Source organism: Mastigoproctus giganteus, chromosome 13 (genome assembly GCF_048544385.1).
Source record: "Mastigoproctus giganteus isolate SK-2022 chromosome 13, ASM4854438v1, whole genome shotgun sequence".
In the NCBI taxonomy this organism is placed as follows: domain Eukaryota; kingdom Metazoa; phylum Arthropoda; class Arachnida; order Uropygi; family Thelyphonidae; genus Mastigoproctus; species Mastigoproctus giganteus.
The window spans coordinates 162,129,743-162,148,740 of record NC_143587.1 but is presented as its reverse complement, the minus strand read 5'-3'; the positions used below and the strand labels follow the sequence as shown (position 1 = coordinate 162,148,740).

The window sequence follows — 18,998 nt, the reverse complement described above, 5'->3', positions numbered from 1 at the left end:
TGATCACGATCACTCTGTTTGAGGAAACGTTTATTGCTTTACACTCGGGAGAAATCGATCTGTTGTGGAAAAGAATTTTCGATAGTAGGAAATCTGAAAGAACGTGTTTTAGTTCACACCCCGGAGAAATCCTTTTCTTGTATAAAACTGTTTCAAAAGCATTTTCGAGTCCAAGTGTTCGAAAAGTACATTTGTTATTGAGTACACAGAAACCCTTTTCTTGTAAAATATGTCAAAAGTACTGTCATAGTCAAGTAAAATGAAAATGTAGACCGGTTCGAGATAAACTTTTATTTCGCAAGGACATTTAAATTTTACAGAAGAAAATTCAAGGCAATTTATGTAGTCTAAACTTTTATTATTGCTTAAACTCACAAAAAGTCACAAGAACTCGTTTACATATGTAAAATTTTGGAAATAGTTATTCATTTCTTCTAACAAAGTATCTTCTGTGGTTCGGCCTTTGAAAATTAAGTTTCTAAAAAAATATTCGAAAGCACACTGATTCTTTGAATGACCGTTAATTTTGCTGTGAAAAATCGTAAGAGCTAGTGAACATTAAAAAATATATATATATACTGAAATGGATAAGTACAAAGTATGTCCCCAGAAACGTGTGACATGCACTGTGTAGCTGGTTCTCAGGTGCAGAGCATCATGTCACTACAACATGGCGAAAATATATTTTCTTCCTTAATCCCACTCTTAATGTATTCTTTAATTTATCATAGAATTTTATGAGTTAGGAAGGAGAGGAGCTAAAAGTTCAAGATGAAAAAGCGTTAGGTGTTACAATCTGACACGTAATTTTCCATGAAATATAAAAGGCCGCCTAGGAGGGCACAGGGTGTTCTGACCATGATTTATAAGACATTTTATAGTGGGGAATGAACGTCATTATCATGAGAAGGTAGTGGTTAGACTGAATTTAAAATATTGTATTCAGGAGCGTTGACCGTACCTAAAAATGGGCATTAGAACTTCTGGAGAAAGGCGACCAAGTTAGTGATGAGTACAAATCGATGCACATCTGAACGGCTTAAAAGGCGTGGATTGTAAAGTTTGACAACTTGGCATTCATACATTCTGTATAATAGTCTTTCATGTGTAACCGTATCAAATCTTTACTGAGGTCAAGGAAAATAATATCGAAGCGGTTTCTTGCGTAGAACTTTATTTTGACTTTTTTATGATTTAATCATAATTAAGTGCATCGGTCAGGTAAGATTTCCCTCCCTCCTCACGAAACAACGTCTGATCTATTAAGAACACCAATACTATCAAGATCGTCTTCTATTGTACCCTTAAAAAGAATCCATCTTAGGCCCCAGTGTAGTTAAACTCGCCAATTTATAGCGGTTCATTGCCTTTTAGGACCTCCATTGTGAATTACATTGGGGGGGGGGGTATGATTAGCAATTCTCCAGTGAAAGGGGAATCTTTTCGGAGTCCAAACGATCTCGGTAATTATCCGAACAGGTTGATACAGCCACATGTAACTTGCTCAGTATAGCAGGACGCACACCGCTAGAGCCTCACGTCCTCTCAGCCTCAGTAACATTGCCAGTAGACTATTCTCCGACTTTTACCTTTTTATTTCACAACAATCTTACTCCTTGACTTTTCACCCCACCCCAACTTGCATGTTTTGAACGGTTTTTCGACTACTGTATACACATCGTAGCAAACTTAGCTTTGTTTGATTTACAAACAAATCTGAGGCCAAACAAATCTTAGCAAACTTAGATTTGTTTGGCCTTTAACACACAATCAGTATCACATTCCCTTTACCTCAAGTCTTCTCACGCCACAGACTCAACATTCATCAGAAATTAGATCTGACTCTGGGAAAGTCTGGTCTTTCAGCGAGCTTTTGATATGATGCACGATTCCTAGCTCTCTGGAACACATTGTATCAGTACGAAATTCTTCATCCCCTTTCTGTCGATAGCAGCATGTTTCTGTTAGCTACTATTAGAATTGGTTGACATAATCAAAAGTTCAAATTCGTTTAATTTATTTAAAGTGACAGAGCCTAAAAGATATCTGGAAATTACGGACTGTATTTCGTTATTGAGTTTTAGGCGCATTGGCGACATAGACCATATTGTGCCATATGTAATTTGGGCATAAATTTCGTGTGTTCTGTGGTCGGTTTGCTGAACGAGAAATCAGTTAACGGGAGAGAAAAAAAAATCATGCTGTCCTTCGCCTGAGACTGACTAAATCAGGCATATTGGAAAAAGCCCATAAAAATCTAGTGACGGGTTCAAATCCACGCCTTAAGCACCCGGTGTTAGGATAATGATGCTTATGTGTTGTGCTGCTACCCCCGCGAAGACACTATATTTTATTGCTTTTTTTGAACCCTCATACATCTGTTATAGATACAAATGTTCGTGATTATTAGTGGTTTATGCGCCTATTTCAAATCCTTTTTTTCTAATTATTCATAAGGTAATTAGAGGTACAATACCAAATTCTTTTGAAAAGGTCAAGTGTAACATGGCTCATCATGTATTTGTACAGCTTTTTTAGCTCCCGGATAGGCAATTAGTTTCCCTGACATCAACAAAAATCTTTGATGCTCTGTTCAAATGAATTCCACCTTGACAAAATACTCGTACATTGCTACTAATTAGGATGCGGATAAGAATCCCCCTCCCCATATGCCTTGTAGTCTCAAGTTTAGAGTTAATCTACAAGGCTTTTACCATATAATCCCTCCTATCAGATTGAGAAGAACTGCACTGAGAAAACACGTCTGCACGATGTTGGTATTTGGGGTCTTTAAAAATATGTGCACCATGTCTCCAGACCACTTGACTACAGCACTGAGGATTCCTGTATGTATATTTGCATTTCTAAATTCACAAAATAAAAGAAACATTTCTTTTATTAATGTGCATCTTTTATTTTATATCCCCAATTTTTGTGCCAGAACACATTTGAGTAATCTGAATTAAATTTTTATTATATTTACTTCCGATATTTTGGGATAAAAGAAAGGGAAGAAGGAGGCTGAGCTACTCGTAAATCATTCTTTATTTTACATCTGAAAGAGTTATTGACTTACCTCCGTATACTGAAGGTCCGAACACAAATCCAGGATAGAAATATGGCAGTATCACTGGCTTCATAGTTTGCTCTTGTTGCATTACACCAGAAGGCGATTCTCCTTCTTCTGTCTTTTCCTCTTCCGAAGGTTGTGGTGGCTGAGGGGGTTGTGATGGCTGAGGGGGTTGTGGTGGCGGAGGAGGTTGCGTAGTCGGAACAAGTCCCCATGGGGTATTCATAGCGTGCCAGTACGGTGAAGAATTTTGGTAATTTCTCTTATAATGCCGCTCCCCGGGAGGTCTAGGACGCATGAGGTAGAAGTAGTAGTGAGGATTGTTTGGTATAAAATAGTTTGGAAAAAGAGGCACATCTGGTGCGTGAAAAGTTCGAAACCGAGGATATGGCGAGTGGTACAGCAGTGACGAGTTGGCCAGCGGACAGTTCGGTGTATGGACAGGTTGGAATAAGTTGTATTTATGCAGTTCAGACTTTGGAATCCATAGTCCTGGAATGAAAAAGAATATTTCTTTGTAATTCACAGTTTGATAGGACGAAAAAGTACGCTGGCAAAGTTGTATTTAATTTTGTGGAAGATATATTTAAACAATAAAACTAATTTAAAAATAAAAAAATTGATTGATTGGTATTTTGTTTTAATTTTTAATAATTAATTATTTAAAAACGTTTGTTTTGCTTGTACAGTATACTGAAATAAGTGCTACTGAAGAATAGATGAGAAAGTGGCGCCATCTCTCGCGAATAACATGCGCTTTAACATGAAAAATTATATTACAGAATTTAGCTTCCAGTTGATTGTGTGGTAAAAGCTACAGGCCGAACGGGGAATACTTGGCCAAAACAAAACAAAGCTGTCTTATTTTAATTTTGAAGTAAACGTTTTGGAAATGATTGAACCATTCTGATAATACGATAATCGCGCTTGAAAGCTATTGGTTAAAAAAATGTTCGAAATACTTAAATAAGTGATAATTTTTGAAAGTATTTCTAATTTTTCAACGAATGTTGTTTTAGACGAATTGACTGGTTTTCCTCCCATATTGTGGAACCTTTCGTGCGATATACGTGTTTGGAACTTGTTCGTCAGAGGATGCGAAGATCCAAAAAAAATCTCTGGTTCTGCCTCTCTACATACTTGTTTATGAAACTTGCATTCGTGGGCAAATTTTATTTCAAATCGGCAACCATAACTGTGTTATTAGTAAGGAAGCCACAGGCTTTTGCACTGGCCAAAAAAGAAAAGTAGATAATAAAATACAAATTATGCGTTTTCCTTCTCACGTAGGTAATTATCCAGTTGGCATTTGAATTTTTCAAACTGTCAGCCTCCACTACCTGAGGAGCAACTTATTCCAATAATCAACAACCCGCTGTCTAAAATAAACTTCCTACCATCTACTCTAAACCTCTTCTGTAATTTGAATTTATGACCGCTAGTTCTGGAATTCTTTATAACATGATCAGTTCTCTCTCAATCAAGTCCCCTCTAAGGTTCCTGGTTGCCAAGATCTATATTCCATACAATCGGAGTATTTCCTCGTACAGTCGCCCTTTTGCCGATCTCACAATGGAGTTGCCCGTCTTTGGACCTGTCAAAAAGCTCAGTCTTTCTTTGATCAAGTCTCGTTACTTGGACACAGTATTCTAAACGCAGTCTTACAAATAATGGCAGGCATCCAAGAGCTACCTCAGAAACTTTGACACTTCTTTTTACTGAGACAGAATTTTCCGGGTAATAACTTTTGATGAGAATTTGTTTGTAATTGGACAATAAAGGAATTTTTATATTATATAAATGGAATGTGAATTTAAATTTACCAAGAAAAGCTCTCTCTCTCTCTCTCTCTCTCGTAAAATTCTTATTGCCAAGTCTAGGAACCACTCACCATTTACGTAACATCCGGCGATACCACGTTCGCTGTCTTCTTCGCAGTCGGAACCAAAGTTTCCCAAATGGGCGCCATCCGAGAGTGATGATGGATATCTTCCGGGCAGTGTTGACTCTGCAAGAGGAGGGAGACTTTTCGTAAAATGGGAATTTTAAAAATACAAAATACACGAATGAAACGGGCAAACAAAAATCAGTGTTGGAAAGAAATTTTACATTCTAATGTAAAATAACCTTTTTTAATGACGAGCAGTATTATCCATTATGATTTCTGAAAGTAAATTGAAATCGGTTTTAAATTCTTTAGAAGATAAATCCAAACAGTTTATCACAGTTGGGCCCGATTTTATTCCATGTTTTTCATTAAAATTTAGTTTTTTACACATTTGATTTATTTATAATACATTTTAATACTTTTAAGTATAAATGGATGATTCTATTTTAGGTTATAGTGGAACCCAGTATTGAGATTCAAAGTAGTCTTTCTTTCTTTCTTTCTTTCGAACTCGGTCGAATTTCTGGATGTTGTATGCTATCATTTCGTCTATATTTAACTAGCTTTAAAATTATTTTATTGAAAGTTTTTGTTTCACTTTTAAACTTACTTTTACTTTAAACTGACTTTTGTTAAATTGCAGGCTTTAAAAATAACTATCCAATAATTGACAACGTTTGTGGATTCCATTTTGGTTCATGTCGTCAGGCGTAGTCAAGAAAGATTTACAAATTTACTATCCTCAGAGATACCGATGTAAATTTACCATTTGTAGAGAAAAAAATAATTAAAAGATAAGAGGAGTTAAATTGTTGTCTCAGAAAAATATATAATTACATTTTCTCGTGGACTAGTATGTGTATCATTTTGTTCATGGGATCTTACTACCAAGAAGGATTGAATAAACTGCCTATTAAATCTTATTTGTAATATTGACTTACCTTGTCTTGCATCAGATGAATCTCTCATGGACGCTGCTGCCAAATCCTGGTCCCATTGTTCTGTAACTCCTCCTGCGGAGACAAAAAACAAAGTACTCCAAACTAGCCTAAGATGATAGGAAGAATGTACAAAGATTCTAAATATAAGGCAGACTAATTCAGTTTTGACCGATATCAGATTTCGATATTCCAAAATTAAAATATTAATACAGACATTCATTTAAAAGTGAACTTGATTGAACTTTCGAAATATAAGTAGATCTGCCAGTTTTATTGAAAGGTAGAAAAAGCTAACCACGCCTAGAAATTTGAGCATTGAAGATGAGCACAGGCGTAATTAACCTAACCTTTTTTTTTAAACAAGAAATTGAGCAAATTTGGTTGTTTGAAAGATTCAAGTTAATTAGACGGGTCTCTTCCACCCTTATTTCGGAATACTGTGAATATTGACGTTTTATACGAGATCGGTATTTGAGAAATTCTTGTTGTTTGCGCTACAGTTCAGTTTTCCAAAAAAGAAAAGTGTGTTGCGATATCATCAGGAAAGCTACGCATACGATTTGCAATCAGTTGTGTAGGTCACCGATATAAAAAGGGTAAAGACTTTACGGAAATACTCTTAAGGTGCTATCACAGAAGGGGGGCAAGACCGAGACCGTTTACCCAACTGCAAAATGCAAATTGACACCATGAGTTTCGCCATACGATTTTTATAAGAAACTTGGCGATAAGTGAATAACCAAAGACACAAAATCTGTAGATTAGTAGTGCTAGTATTGATATTGGCGATAATTGGAGGAAGGTTTCTTCATAAGTGGTGGGTGGATTAATTTTTTACTTTAGAAAGAGTTTGAGTGAAGGAAATACGGCGATAACTTCACAAAGATTTCGCTCCCTTTAAGTTCGTAACCCGTTTCGAAAAGATTGTAGGTTCGCTTCAATCGAAGACAGAGGAATTCTCTGTCAATGCTTTGTCTCACCTGGGACTAATTAGTATTAGAATGATGCAAGGAAGCTGCTCTTTTGCTGCATTCTCCAGAAGCTAAAAAACTTCTTCCATTTTTATCATTATAATTGCCTTGGTCTTATTTTCGGCCAATATCACAGCTTATAGGCATCTTATTTGAAAAGCCATATTTAATCTGCATGGGCTCACTTCTGGTGAGTATGGACTTGGCAAACCCAGAGTCCTGAGCATCATTTTTCTCTTTCTTGAAGATATCTCTCTCTTTCTCAGGGTAACTCTTTTTTTTTTTTTTTTGGCTGGTGCAGCAAAAGCCTCAAGCTTCCTTGCACCATATGGCTAATAATAAATATAATAAGTATTTATCAAATTTTTCCTTAAAAGCTTTTGCCGATTCTGGGAGGGAACTTGTTTCAGTGGTCGGTTGTTAGTTGCCTACGGGAAATGTAAGGTTCCCCTCCCACATAACGGGTCTAGAATAAACTAAATTTAGATATATTTTATGCCTTTAGTCTTAATTACTTCAGCAATTGCTCTAAACTATCTGGTCCAACCTATTTCCTCTTTTTCAGGCGTCCTTCACGAGTATTGAACAATAATAGAAACCAGTTGATTTATATTTAACTAGGAAACGTTCTATCAACGATTACTCAGATTTTTTTTTTTTTTTTTTTTAAGTAAAACAGACAAATCACCAGCGAACACACGCAATTTATGCCTATATTGCATATGAGTTGTGGAGGCGCACTATAGTCCCAGCAGCTCGTGCGCCATTAAACCTCCATCTCTCACATACACATAAGAGTTGTTTCTCGGGTAGCCCTAAATATGATAGTTCTTATTTAGTTCTAGTTTAATGTGCCGACGCAAATGTAGTCCACCAATAGCTGCATTTAACGTCTAGGTGTCCCTCCAGATGATGTGAACTGGTTGTTCACATCATTTTGTCATCTCTGTTCTTTTATGGAACATGTATGAGAAACGCAAATTGTGCAATCGATTATACTTAACGTTCATCACATTACTGCTTTACTCAAATTCAACTTTAATATAATTTGGATTTTAAATTCAAGTGTTTCTCATCATAGACGCTTCAATACATCTATCCACCATAACCAGATCTTCAATTTTTTGGCACACTTCTGGAGTTGTTACTTCTATTTTGGTCGTTCCAAGCTAAGTCTTCTGTGGATTCTGAATCCCATTTAAACTACTTTGACCAAAATTTTATCTGGTATTCAGAAAGGGTAGCGTCATCATGTACAGTTTTCATACGTTTGATGAATAATTTTTTTGGTCCGTTCCCTTCTTGATGATGGCCCGATGCTCCAATTTTGTGTTTGGGTTGGATATTTATACTTCTGTAATTTACTGCATTGAGCTGAGCTGGAACTGCTCAAATAAGATAGCCATTTATGACAGTATGATTAAACACAATGTGTTTTTTTTTTTTTTCATAAATTTATGCATATTTATAGCCTAGGTAGATTCAGTGATAAGTGCGGTCTCGAGCTGTGATGAGAAGATGAACCTTAAAGTCTTATTGACTTAGTAGTGCCGTTTCCTTTTTCAAAATAATCTCTTAAATAAAATGCATTTACCCCTTTTTCCCACTAATTTTGGATACTTTAAACTTATTCAAATTTTTGTCAACTTTGGTGATACGTGTCAAAACTGCCTTATTCATTCGCCAAATCACATGATTTGATTATTGGTTGTGAAGTTAAACATACGACTTTCTTGTAAAACAGTCTTTCTGATTCTTTTAGTTTAGCAATCAACACTTATAAGAGCAAAACTCCGCTTTGTAGCATTTAGCTTAGCAACGCAGTTCGTTTCTGGTACAAGATGACTGAAACGCCCTTCAATTTGGTGCCAAGACACAGCGAGGCCTTCAAAGAGAGCCAGCGTGTGCGCGTGCCTAAACACAGAAACTGGAACTAGGCCAAACACAACACTAACTCATATAACCTTTCTCAGCATGTATTGGTTGAAGTGAATCAATGGATTTTATAAATCCAAAGTCACTGGTAGTAAAAGCCAACAGATTTCATGAATATAAAACTGTATTGGAATTACCATGGTTTGTTCCAGTAGTGTAGCGCTAATTCTGGGCTATCCTGTGAGATTTATGAACGCCCCCATATTCTTTTAAAATCATGACATCATATGATAACAGCCGTCTGGCACCTGCTCACCCCAACATGGTAGTTTCGCTGGTTTGTTGTGTATTTTAAAACTCATAATGGAGTAAGTTGTATTTGGGATGAATTTATGAAATCTTTTGTAGCCTTAACGAATTTTCAAACTTTTGCCATTTGGCTATAGTATCCTTTGTGCCAATAAACACGTACTCCAACAACAGTGTTCTTAGAGTAGCTTAAAATAATGAAGGTAACGTATTCCGTGATTATCGCTAGTTTTATCATACCGGGTCATTTGAAAGTTCTCCTTTATACAGATCACTTAAATATTGCCGTTCACTGTTTATTATTCCCGAATAAGCAACGTTTGGGTTAATTATTACTCCCTCTGTATTGAGAAAACTGGATTTTATTTTTTTGCTCTCGGATCATTTTAATTCTATACAACTACTTCGCTCTGTACAACTCTCAAATTCATTCTACCATGAAATATTTTTCCCACATCAGGGGTTCTCTCAGGCTTCTAGACTCCATTTAAGAGGACGACGAGGTCAATCAATGATCCATCTTTTACAGGTCTTTTAATGCCCCATAGGCGTTTGTTTCTGCTGCATTTCTTTTCTATAGGTACTCTATGGGTACTGTTCTTCTGAATTGGCATCTGTAATTTCCCCTTTCTCTCTTCCGAACAAGTTGGAACAGGTGCTAAGTACACTAAGTCAACATCCATTTACCCAGGGCTAAGTATTCTAAATCTACGTATACTGTGTTCAGCGTTCCTCGAGTTCAAAACTAGTCGAAAATTTTCACACTGACTTTTAAAAATTTTTCTTCAGATTGGTGTAAAGTAAGGAGTGGGGTTCCCCCAAGGTTCTTCAGCCACCGTTATTTTTGATTTTCATAAACGACATAAATGGATAGAAGGCGTGGTGTCAAAATTTGCAGACGACGTTAATGATCGGTGCCAAACAATGTCCCTCGTGGATAGCACAGTTGGTAGGATCGCCGTCCTCACCACACCGGATTGAAAAGACAAGAGTTCGAATCCCGTCGATGATGGGAGAAATTTTTATGGGTCTTTTTCACAACGTGGCTAGGTTAGTCGGTCTCAGGCGAGGGTAGCATGTTTTTTTTTTTTCTCCAGAAAACGGAAAATTGAACACACGCAATTTAAAGACAATATACACGGAGTAACATGGCCTTAGTCGCCGATGCTCATAAAACACCCAATAATAACAAAACCAAGCAATGCCCCTTCAGGATGACTCGAACAGGCTTCAGAAAATGCTGCTAAATACAAGGTCATACACTTGTGGAATAGCGAACCCAAAATAAATTATACACTTGGTGGGATTGAATAAAAACCGTAGAGGAAGAAAGGAATCCAAGAGTTACGATGTGGACGGATATGAAATTATATGAAGGCGGCCAGGAAAGCCCATGGTGTCCTATTGATGATTTATTGAACATTACCTGAAGAGATGGGGAGGACATAATCCAACTGTATAAGATAGTTAAATAAGACCTGATTTGGAATAGTGTGTCCAAGTATAAAGACCATCTAAAAAAATGTTAAGTTTCTTGAAAGGGTCCAAACACGTGAAACTCGTATGGTGAGATCGGAAAAAGGGCGACCGTACGATGAGAGGCTTCGATTATGTGGGTTGCAGAGCTTGACAGTCAAGCACCTTTGAGGGAGTCTAATTGACGTTTATATGCCTCAGAGAGGGATTAGTAAAATGAATGAAGGCTAAATTTTCACGGTTATAAAGAATTCCAGAACTAATAGCCATAAATTTAAGTTGGGGGGGGGGGGGGGGTAAGAGGTTTAGACTAGATTGTTTTTTTAGAAATAAACAGAGAGTTACCTTTTATTCAGTCAGTAGGATTTCTTCTTTACCAAATCTCCTTATGCGAATAAATTACGAAATGATACGTTGAAACAAAATTACATAATTTAAAACTCATAATGTGTTCCTCTCTATTGACACACGGACAGTCCAACACCCCAGGATCACAGCAGTGAAGTCCAACCCGATCCCAGAAATATCAACCCCCCCCCATGCAACATCTAGCGAGGGAAGACATTTTGTCAAATATTTTATTCGTATTCCAAATTCGCGTATTTGACAAAATGTCTTCCTCCGCTAGAGGTTGCATTGGTGGGGGGGGGGGATTGATATTTCTGGGATCGGGTTGGACTTCACTGTTGTGATCCTGGGGTGTTGGACTGTCCGTGTGTCAATAGAGAGGAACACATTATGAGTTTTAAATTATAAATTTTCTGTTTATACTCCGGCACGACAACCAAGCCAGTAGAGTTTACAATAAATCGTCAATACAAATATTTATCGTATTTAGTAGTCATGGGCTTGAACCCCGGTCCACTCAAGGAACGCGTGCTATGCACTCTCGCTCCTGACCGCTGGGCTACGTCAGGCCGATATGTAATTTTGTTTCAACGTATCATTTTGTAATTTATTCGCATAAGGAGATTTGGTAAAGAAGAAATCCTACTGACTGAATAAAAGGTAACTCTTTGTTTTTTTTTAGAAATAAACAATCTAGTCTAAACCTCTTACCCCCCCCCCCCCAACTTAAATTTATGGCTATTAGTTCTGGAATTCTTTATAACCGTGAAAATTTAGCCTTCATTCATTTTACTAATCCCTCTCTGAGGCATATAAACGTCAATTAGACTCCCTCAAAGGTGCTTGACTGTCAAGCTCTGCAACCCACATAATCGAAGCCTCTCATCGTACGGTCGCCCTTTTTCCGATCTCACCATACGAGTTTTACGTGTTTGGACCCTTTCAAGAAACTCAACATTTTTTTTTTTTTTTAGATGGTCTTTATACTTGGACACACTATTCCAAATGAAGTCTTACTTAACTGTCTTATACAGTTGGATTATGTCCTCTCCATCTCTTCAGGTAATGTTCAATAGGACACCATAGGCTTTCCTGGCCGCCTTCATATAATTTAATGTCCGTCCACATCGTAACTCTTGGATTCCTTTCTTCCTCTACTGTTTTTATTCAATCCCACCAAGTGTATAAAACTTTTCGACTAGTGTCATGTTCAGAGGGTGGAACGAAACTAACGAAACAGGTGTATGTTCGGAATCTTATAAATAGGAAATTAGTCTTTGGTACGCATGCGTTCGAATGACTTTTTTTTTTTTTTTTTTGGTAGTTGTTGGCGCATCGGCTTCTGTGGCCATATTGCACCTCCCAAGGTTTTTGCAGTACTTTGATCCAAGCCCGAGGCGGGATTCGAACCCGCGACCTTTGGGTTGTCAAGCAGGCACTTTACCCACCCGGCTAGCCCGGTCGGCATTCGAATGACTACGAATCAGATATGAGAAATGGACGTCGAATGTTAGTTTTTTTGTATTTTCATTTCTAAAGTCTCGGCAATCAATAACTTAAATTATGTTGAATATTTAAAATATTGGCTTCATTAAAGAGGAATGTGTGGTTTTCATTTAGCGCATGGAATGCTAGTTCCGATGCATTCGCACGTGATGCTTCATGTTGCTTAACCCTCGAGTTTAAAATACATCTGGTAGATCCAATGTAAGAAGAATCACAATCCTTACAAGAAATGTGGTAGACGAGGTCATGTGTTTGTCCGGAAGTCAATAGCACCGTGTGATTTTTGAGTGTAGCATATCATTTACGGACCGGTTTTGCTACAATTTGCATTTCTCTACCTCTAGAAAGGTTGATAATTTGTCTATACCAGTGTTCAACATACGGCATTGAAATAAAATATTTTTTATTAATTCTAATTTCGTGCTATCGATAGAGGCAATCGGGTATCCTCTATTTAGGAATCTATTCGTCAGTTCTTCTATTTCTATCTTTAGGGCAAGTTGTGTGGAAGAGTATTTGAATGCATTTAAGAACTGGTTTAGCATGATTGACCTTTTATGAGTATGGGTGGTAGCTACTATATTGTAGGAACATCCCCCTATTCGTGGGCTTACGATAAATACTGAAATTAATATTCGCCCTCCCTCTTAAGTATAAAGTTTTAAAAAATTATGGACTTTTTCTTCTTGTTCTTTCTCCAGTGTAAAATTTAACCTAATGTGCATATTATTAAAAGTTTGCAAAACTTCGTTCGTAGTGTCATTATCCGTTATAATGAGGATGTCGTCGAGGTATCTTCCAAAAAATGTGATTTTTCGTAAAAACTGTTAAATGTATATTTTCTAGTCTATCTAAATGCAACTCCGATATTAGGCCGCTCAAGTTTAAACCCATGGGCAAACCAAAAATCTGTCTATAAATCTTACTTTCAAATAAAATATAATTAGTCTCAACCAGTAACTTAATCAGCTCAAATATCTGTTTAATCTGTAAGGAAATTAAATAGAAACTAAGTTATTGCTTTAAAATATGGATATTGTAATTCACAAAGCTGATAAGGAGGGATACTGTAGTCATTTTAAATAAAAACGGAATATATTAAAAAATTACAGGTAATTATAATCAGATCAGATTGTTCCATATACCAAGAGGTAGACTCTTCCATGTTTGATAATCAATACAAACAAACAACTTACTTCATATCGTAAAAGGGATTATATTTCAATGGCACAACTAAAAGCTAGAACAAATAATGTACATATTCTCTTTGGACAAGTAAAACTACAAAAACCCTAGTATCATACAAAAATTCTGCTTTTTCGGCCTTGGCGAAACATTTATATTGGATCATAAAACCTTTTCGGTAGGTTTTAAAATATACTATAAAGAATTATGATACCTTATATACAAATTTAAAAGACTGTAAAATTGGGGGAGGAGTTAAATTATTTTCCCTTGACGTAGTTTCATTATACACTAATGTTAATGTAATTTGGAATTTATTAAATAATAATACTATTAGCATTAACAGTACGAAGTTGCCCAGAAAAGAGATTTCAGCTAATTAAGTTACTGGTTGAGGCTAATTATATTTTATTTGAAAGTAAGATTTATAGACAGATATTCGGTTTGCCCATGGGTTTAAACTTGAGCGGTCTAATATCGGAGTTGTATTCAGATAGATTAGAAAATATACATTTAACAGTTTTTACCAAAAATCACATTTTATGGAAGATACCTCGACGACATCCTCATTATAACGGATAATGACACTACAAACGAAGTTTTGCAAACTTTTAGTAATATGCACATTAGGTTAAATTTAATCTGGAGATAGAAGAAAGAAAGTCCATAAAGTTTTTAAACTTTACACTAAAGAGGGAGGGCGAAAATATTAATTTCAGTATTTATCATAAGCCCACGAATAGGAGGATAATCCTACACTATAGTAGCTACCACCCATACTCATAAAAGGTCAATCATGCTAAACCAGTTCTTAAATGCATTCAAATACTCTTCCACACAACTTGCCCTAAAGATAGAAATAGAAGAACTAACGAATAGATTCCTAAATAGAGGATACCCGATTGCCTCTATCAATAGCACTAAATTAGAATTAATAAAAAATATTTTATTTCAATGCCGTATGTTGAACACTGGTATAGACAAATTATCAACCTTTCTAGAGGTAGAGAAATGCAAATTGTAGCAAAACCGGTCCGTAAATGATATGCTACACTCAAAAATCACACGGTGCTATTGACTTCCGGACAAACACATGACCTCGTCTACCACATTTCTTGTAAGGATTGTGATTCTTCTTACATTGGATCTACCAGATGTATTTCAAATTCGAGGGTTAAGTAATATGAAGCATCAGTTCGTGCATCACGTGCGAATGCATCGGAACTAGCACTCCATGCTATAAATGTAAACCACACATTCCTCTTTAATGAAGCCAATGTTTTAAATATTCAACATAATTTAAGTTATTGATTGCCGAGACTTTACAAATGAAAATACAAAAAAACTCTAGCATTCGACGTCCATTTCTCATATCTGATTCGTGGTCATTCGAACGCATGCGTACCAAAGACTAATTTCCTATTTATAAGATTCCGAACATACACATGTTTCGTTCCACCCTCTGAACATGACACTAGTCGAAAAGGTTTAGTCCGCTTAAGGGAGGAATTCTTTAATTTCATTGTTTTATCGCATTTTAATAGTATTTTATTCGTATTCCAAATTCGCGTATTTGACAAAATGTCTTCCTTCACTAGAGGTTGCATGGGGGGTTTGATATTTCTGGGATCGGGTTGGGGTTCACCGCTGTGATTCTGGGGTGTTGGACTGTACGTGTGTCAATAGTGAGGAACACATTATGAGTTTTAAGTTATGTAATCTGGTTTTAACGTATCATTTCGTAATTTATTCGCATAAGGAGATTTGGTAAAGAAGAAATCCTACTGACTGAATAAAACTCCTTGTTTATTTCTAAAATATTAATAGAAGGCAGGAAAGATTGAGCATATTTATGTAGACTAGATTGTAGAAAGTATTCTTTTAGCCAGCGAGTCGTTGATTGTTGGAACAAGTTGCCTTCGCAAGTAGTTCAGGTATAAGTTTGAATAAATTCAGAGGGTAACTGGATAGTTACCTCTGTGAGGAGGGAATCATATAATTTGTATTTTCTTATATGCGTTTTTTGGCCAGTGCAGCAAAAAGGCTGTGGCTTCATTGCACTATATGGCGAATACTATTACTATTATAACTATTGCTAAGTCAATGTCCATAAAAACTAGTTAGTGTCTATTTACTATCAAACTTCAAACTCACAGAACCGACTTTTCCTCTTCCTCATTTATCTCTTAAACTAACTTCTGTTTTCTGGAAAAACCTTCCCTCATACGCATGTCCCAAAAATTAGTGTACAGGAATTCAACTGTAATGACAAGTGTCGCCATCCTTCTCTTCTATCTTCAACATATGCTCAGTACTCGGTGCTATAGGTTCTAATACCTTTCGTGCTTGGAGTTTTCATTAAAAAGTCATCTGTTTACGAATTATTTCATATAGATGTCATAAGTATGTAAGAATTTGTCAACCACACTTATGACTTGGTGCTGTACCGGGATGAAATATCATGGAAGAGTCATTTCTTTTATACATTATAATGAATGATAATGTCCCCCCCCCACACACACACATCCAACACAACTGATGAAGTTTTTCAGCATGAGGAGTCTGCAAATTTGAATTCTACTGATCATAATTTGCATATTTCAGAAATGATATGCTTTATCCATGAATTCAACCAGTACAGTTGGGCCATAACGTGTTTAAATTCCAACTTTCATTGGCTTGTATTTATTTTACGAACTATTGTACGAGCGTCATTTATAACTCAAGTTTTGGCCATCAGCATATATTAAAATTATTATTTTAACGGCACCTAAGCTTATTATTTATCTGTACGTGTAGTTATCCTTTCAAGGACCTATTTGCATGCTCTGCCCTTTGAAAAACATGAAAAAGTTTTGGAATATTCGGTAATTTAATAATATTCTATTTGTAGAAGTTTTAATATAATGAGCTTAGCTCTGGCCCATGGGCCCCTTGTAGAGATTCAGTCCTTCGGTCGTATTGCTTATCGTTGCATAATACAAGCGACCACATTATCTGTCTATGCTTGCAACCTGTTAGAGTTCAACATTCTGACCCTGTCAGTGTTTTGACTGTTGGCATTTTGATCGTATCCTAAAATACTGTTAGAAAACTGACATCCTTTGTGTTGTTCATCACAGGATGGCAACAGACCTCTGAGGGAGGAAAAAGAAAAATCAGAAAGGTATTCTATAAATAGAAATGTGATATCTTTTACTAGAAGCATGTCTGTTGACAATGTTTCTTTGTCTCGTTCGAAGAAAGGGAACTGAAGGTGTCATCTGTGTTATGATTCCAGCACAAGAAACCACTTTCAGAAGAAAAGAGCACAGCATTATGCAATGTCTTAACGACCTTGAAAAGGCTTCTGGCAGGGTACTTAAAAATAATTTACTGGCTAGTAAAGAAGGAACTAAAAATCGTTCCAGAGAGGTGGCAGAAACTGCTGTGAGAATAAGAAAGATTTTATAACACGGTTAGAATATGTCAGGTATCCCTCGGTCTGATCTGTTTTAATTCAATATCATGATTTATATGTGTAAGAAGGTAAACGATCAACTCTTCAAGATCCTGAGTGCAATAAACCACCATTAAAGTACTGTTGTTTTCTGTTTGTGGGACAGTCGTGCAACAGAAAAATATGATATTGTGGCGTAGTGGGAGGAGTTTTACCACTGAGGGAATATTAAATACATTCCAGCGATTGAACCGATAAAAAAAAAAGGTTCTTCCATCATACAAAGTTTGGATTAATGAACAATTTTGTTAAGACTGTGGATAAAGAAGGAAGTTGATTTTGCTTCCTAAGGGAATTGTTTCCTAATTTAAGAGATGCAAAACTGAAAGAAGGTCTCAAATAATGAAACTTCTTAAAGCTTTGCGATCGTTTAAAGCAGTTGTGCATGAATTTCTTGGAAGAAGGAAAGAAGATAATTATGAATCTCTGGTGACTGCAGTTGATGCCAAATTTCTTAAATTCAGTTTATTCATTCCCATTTAAGTTTTTCCCTCAGAATTTTCGAAGATGTAAGTGATGAGCATGAGCACATTTTCAATATGGGAAAAGCGATAGTCACTGGGATATCGACGTGATGGGATATTGCTGCTGGTTTCTTAACAGTGAAAGCAAAATGACTATAGAAAAACCTTGAATGGCAAATATTTATAAGGTGTGTGTGGTACATTGTGTTTGATTAAAGTATTAAGAATACCAATCATCATTTTTTATGATTGGTCGTTCATTAAGCTACTAATATTTCAAAATGTCTTCCAGTGGAGACGCAATGGAAACATAATTTTTAGAATCTGCAACTTTTTCTCCAGAGATACTATTTTTTTTGTTGTTTTTTGGTCATTGTAAATTAAACCAAAATGCCATTGGTACGTTCTAAAGGCTAACTTGAATGTTTTCTGAAGCTGATGTCACTTTCATCAACCGGTGAAATCCACCACTTTGCTTATTGGAGGCTTGAAGTGGCGAAACCCATGTTTAGTCTCTAGAGCAAAGTTTCCGGCATCCCCCTCCCCCCATACTTCTCCTTCAACCCATGCACGGTACTAAGTACTATAGGTTTTGATACCTTTCGTGTTTGGGGTTTTCATAAAAAAAAAAAAAAATTGTACGAGCGATGTTGGTGCAATTCTCTGGCCAAGAAGATCACGCGATTTATTTCCAATATAGTGCATCTGGAACATCATGGTTCAATACAGCGAAAATGGGACATGACATTGGCTGCCTCTGAAAGCCATTCGCTTGATCTGCCCAAAGGCGTCAGAGTTATAGGTCTTAAATTATAAACCCTTTGACTTTCACTCCGTGGCTGAGTTAGTCGGTCTCAGACGTAGATAGCGAGGTTCCCCCTCCCCCAGAAACTGTTTGTTTGTTTTTTTTTTTTCCGACCAGCAAAATAAAACAGGCAAATCAACCAGAGAACGCACGCAACTTACAGACATAAATACGGGTTTATGTATTGAATTACGGTGACCCTAATATGATAATTTGAAACCCTTTGACTTCACTTTGAAAATAAATTTTGAACATAACTCGGACATAAAAGCAAACCGTACATAGTTTGGTACGCAACCTCTGATCTAATTTATAACTGAAGTGTAGTCTTGTAAGAATATGTGCTTTTTACGATTTAATGAGTGGACATGTGAACTCAATTTCAGATCGAGAATGGATAATGACCATTCAGACTGAACTAGTGAATAGTACGAGATCGCCAATATTCCGAATACGTTCTCATAAAATGCGTCACAGCAATTTACAGACATAAATACGGTGAAGTTGGTGATTTTTATTTTAAAAATGATTCCAGGTCGCTGTAAATCAAAGTTAAGCTTAATCAATCTTACAGAGGGGAAAAAAACTTGTTCGATTAGTATTTTTGACAATTATAATATCATCTGCATTTAAAAATTAAAATATTTTAAATAAACCTTTA

At 36.3% G+C, this 18,998-nt stretch overlaps 1 protein-coding gene across 2 annotated transcripts in view; it reads right to left on the bottom strand.

The window, feature by feature from the left end:
* The window catches only part of LOC150076561 (uncharacterized), a 94,250-nt gene that overhangs the window by 56,940 nt on the left and 18,312 nt on the right, over positions 1-18,998 (bottom strand). For both annotated transcript variants that reach the window (XM_090387416.1, XM_090387415.1), the window contains 3 exons: positions 5,900-5,971; positions 4,962-5,078; positions 3,077-3,562 (listed from right to left, as the gene is read on the bottom strand). In XM_090387416.1, the coding sequence (XP_090243542.1) occupies positions 3,077-3,562; positions 4,962-5,078; positions 5,900-5,971 (675 nt within the window). The remainder of the gene's footprint in view (positions 1-3,076; positions 3,563-4,961; positions 5,079-5,899; positions 5,972-18,998) is intronic.